General features: G+C 46.6%; 1 protein-coding gene across 1 annotated transcript; it reads left to right on the forward strand.

Moving 5' to 3' along the window:
- Positions 1 to 44: 44 nt before the first annotated feature.
- On the forward strand, positions 45 to 1,084 carry id1 (inhibitor of DNA binding 1, HLH protein). The gene is made up of 2 exons (XM_058077369.2): positions 45 to 508; positions 605 to 1,084. Exons 1-2 carry the CDS (start codon positions 146 to 148, stop codon positions 638 to 640), a joined length of 399 nt encoding a protein of 132 aa, XP_057933352.1. The 5' UTR covers positions 45 to 145; the 3' UTR covers positions 641 to 1,084.
- The last annotated feature ends 2,314 nt before the right edge of the window (positions 1,085 to 3,398 follow it).

The raw sequence follows: 3,398 nt of genomic DNA on the forward strand, positions 1-3,398 counted from the left end.
ACCACGCCCCCAGCCGCCGCGCCGCTATATAAACCCGGAAGCCACTCCATGTGGAAGTCGCGAACTGTCAACATTGACTCGCGGAGGAGAACCGAGCACAGAAACCTTTTCCACTTTGGAACGTACGAGCCGAGAACATCTCAACATGAAGGTTGTGGGATCTACATGCGCCTTGAAAAGCAAAGTCGGCGGCGAGGACGTGGTCCGGTGCCTCTCCGAGCAGAGCCTGACCATCTCCAAATGCAAGATCCCGCTGCTGGATGAGCAGATGAGCGCCTTCCTCCAGGACATGAACAGCTGCTACAGCAAACTCAAGGAGCTGGTGCCCACCTTGCCCACCAACAAGAAGGCGAGCAAAGTGGAGATCCTGCAGCACGTCATCGACTACATCTGGGACCTGCAGGTCGAGCTGGACGAGCCTGAGAAGAGCCGTCATCAGGCGGTGGGCAGCGTGCAGCGCACACCGCTCACGACCCTGAACGCGGAGCTCGCCAGCATCGCAGTGGAGGTGAGCGTCTTCTCATGCTTGGTCTTGGTCGGCTGCTGAAAAACGTCTTCAAAAGTCTGAATGTTCTAACGGAAGCCTACCTTCTTCTCCTTTCAGAACGGCTGCTCGGATGACAGGATCATGTGCCGTTAAGAGCTCACGGAGCATCCCCAAGAACCCCACAAGGCTTCCGGGATCTCACCATCCAGGAGGAACCTTGAACTGTGTTGGGACGTTTTACACTTCCCTCCCCCCAAAAGGTCGCATGGACATTCCTCAGTGGAGAAGATGTCCGATTAAGGATGTCTCATCGAGGCTCTCCGTTCATCTGAGGGTCCTGACAGAGGAAGGTGTCCGCACGGAGACGGGTTGGCCCCCGGTGTGGGGGGGACCGACGCCAGTCCTGCACAACCTGCAAGACTCCGTTCCATTCTTGTATCTTGCGTTTAAGACATCGTTCCACATTTCTGTAAAGAAACTTTTCTCAGATTCCTGAGCGACAAACTGTATTGTATATTACAATGCCACATTATGTGAACATATTGTTTTCTTACAATCTACATGTTTTTTTATTAAAACAAGACCATTATTTTTCAACTACAAGAGACTCTGTGTGTTTATCTTTGCAATACACGCTTGCGTCCAAGCTTTCAAAAGTATATTTTAAATAATGTTTCATACATTTTGTTCATTAAATGGGCTCAATTGTAGGGCAATATATGCCAAGTTATGTAAATAACATAACCTTTGTGTTATAGGCGAGAGGTTGGTATTGATCTGATAATAAGTCAAATGTTAGTTTTCACTTATTTCTTTCTTGTTTTGGTGCCTTTAAATTGTTCATAAAAATAAAACACGAGAAAACATGACTACCAATCGGAATATAATCAATAACATTGATAGGTCCCCCCACCCCCAGTTATAGGGGACACCTATAGCTCATTAATCAATTTATTGTATTTTTAGACTGCACTAAAGACCAATAAAAATGAGTTGGGGCCCAAATTAGCCCCCGAGCTACACTTTGGACACGCCTGATATACATGATATAATTCCCTACACGTGGTTATGGTTATAAATACCGGCTGTGATGTGTTCATTGTTGATCTTCTTCGTCATGCTATGAGTACACCCATCCTAAGGTAGGGGTGTCCAATGTGTGGCCCCCTGTATAGTCCAAAAATGTATTCCTTATTAATATCACCTATAACCCAAAGGAAATATCAGGAAGTTTAAGCATATATTGACCTACATGGAATCCTTTTTTGGGGTCTTGAATGCCCAAAATGAGAAATGTATCAGAGTTTACGAGCATTGCTGGAAAGTTTGGACGCTCCAGAGAAGCTGTGAAGTCAGCCAAGGTTACATCTGAGAGCATAAAACCCCCAAGCCGGTGCTCATAGACAGTAAACCTGCTCATTTGGCTCATTAAGGGATCATGTTGCAAGAGGACCTTTCACTTGAAGTCCACCAAAGAGAAGCAAAGTTTGACCTAAATCGTCCAACGACTTAGACCGTTTTAATAGTCGGCCTACTGGTTTTCAATGTGTCAGAAGGGATCCAAAAACTTTCTAATGGTAAAAACCCATCACGGCTTCCTGCACGGGTGACGTGACCGAGTGTCAGCCAGATAGAAAAGGCGTCGGTTAAAAGTGGCGTTTGGATGTGTTCTGGTGTAAATCAGGGGTTAAAACACGGCTCTGGCGAGGGAGGCCATTCGTTGGAAGATTTATTCTGTCTCCCTGGTGCAATGTTTTTCCCATTTCCCTGCGGTGCGATGCGCACAGCTGCAGGCCGGCGTGGCCAGTGTGTGATTGTGTTTGTGTGATAGCTTTGTGCCAAGGGCAGGGGAGGGCGGCGGGGCCTAGACAGAGCGGCGCCTCGGCACACCTGGGGAAGTTCAGGTTAAATAGCTCCACATTCCTCAACACACAGCTGATTGAAACATTAACAAACACTAATCCACGGGCCAGGCCGCAGATGGGCCGGGAACCACGCCAGCACGCGGGGAGGGCGGGAGGGAGGGAGGGAGGCTCGCTCTTTGGCAGAGATTCCCACACTACACGCTTGTGATAGAGATCTGCTACACACGTCATCATTTGCACACATACAGCTCTGGGAATACAGACAACTTATTTCTTCAAATGCACTTTTAAACTTTCGCTTTACACTTTCTAGTATATGTATGGCAACGACAAAATCCTTTATTCAGAAAAAACACCCCTTATTTAAAACAATATTAAAAGAAAGTATCATGTAGTTTGTCAACATGATGTCTTTTTTTCAACCTTGGTAACCTGCCATTGACTTTCATGGACATAAAGGGCTCCAATATTCGTAGTTAAGTTGTTTCTAGCGCCCTCTAACGCCTATTTCATGCAATAGCAGTAAGGAGGTGAAAGCGAGGCACCGTTGAAAGGCAACATTGCCCCCTGCTGGCCAAAGCGCGAGGTGCGTCTTCAAATCATGGACGTTTCAGTTCGCTTCTTCAGCTCTTGGCTTGCACGTGCGGGTGCTCTCATACCGACATTGTGTGTAACATCCGGGGACTGTATTGCAACAGTCCCCGGATGTTACACTCCAAATGATGAATGCGAAGCAATTCAACAGCCTAGCCTATTTTTTTTATATAAATACTTCGACGGTATTTCAGTGTGTAGTCAGAAAATACTGTAATTACCTTTTTGTTATGTGTTGCCATTAAAAAATGAGTTACGGGGTTAGGGTAGGAAAGTAGAGCGCAAACAGGAAGTGACGTGTGGCTGCTTCCGGCTGTGACAGGAGCCCATGTTGTGAATTGTGGACTTTAATAGAGGGCTGTTCCTCCTACCTGGTCTGGTGTGTCACAATACCGCACATATAGTCCATATTTTCCCACCAATAAGATGACACGTAGTGTTTTTTTTTAGTC

This window comes from Doryrhamphus excisus, linkage group LG11, assembly GCF_037039965.1.
Source record: "Doryrhamphus excisus strain RoL-2023G ecotype Guam linkage group LG11, RoL_Dexc_Guam_v1.1, whole genome shotgun sequence".
NCBI lineage: Eukaryota > Metazoa > Chordata > Actinopteri > Syngnathiformes > Syngnathidae > Doryrhamphus > Doryrhamphus excisus.

Excerpts from the sequence above, each read along its gene's own strand:
- id1 (XM_058077369.2), top strand. The coding sequence starts at position 146 with ATGAAGGTTGTGGGATCTACATGCGCCTTGAAAAGCAAAGTCGGCGGC. Across the intron at positions 509-604 it reads TCGCCAGCATCGCAGTGGAG|AACGGCTGCTCGGATGACAG; the intron begins GTGAGCGTCTTC and ends TTCTCCTTTCAG.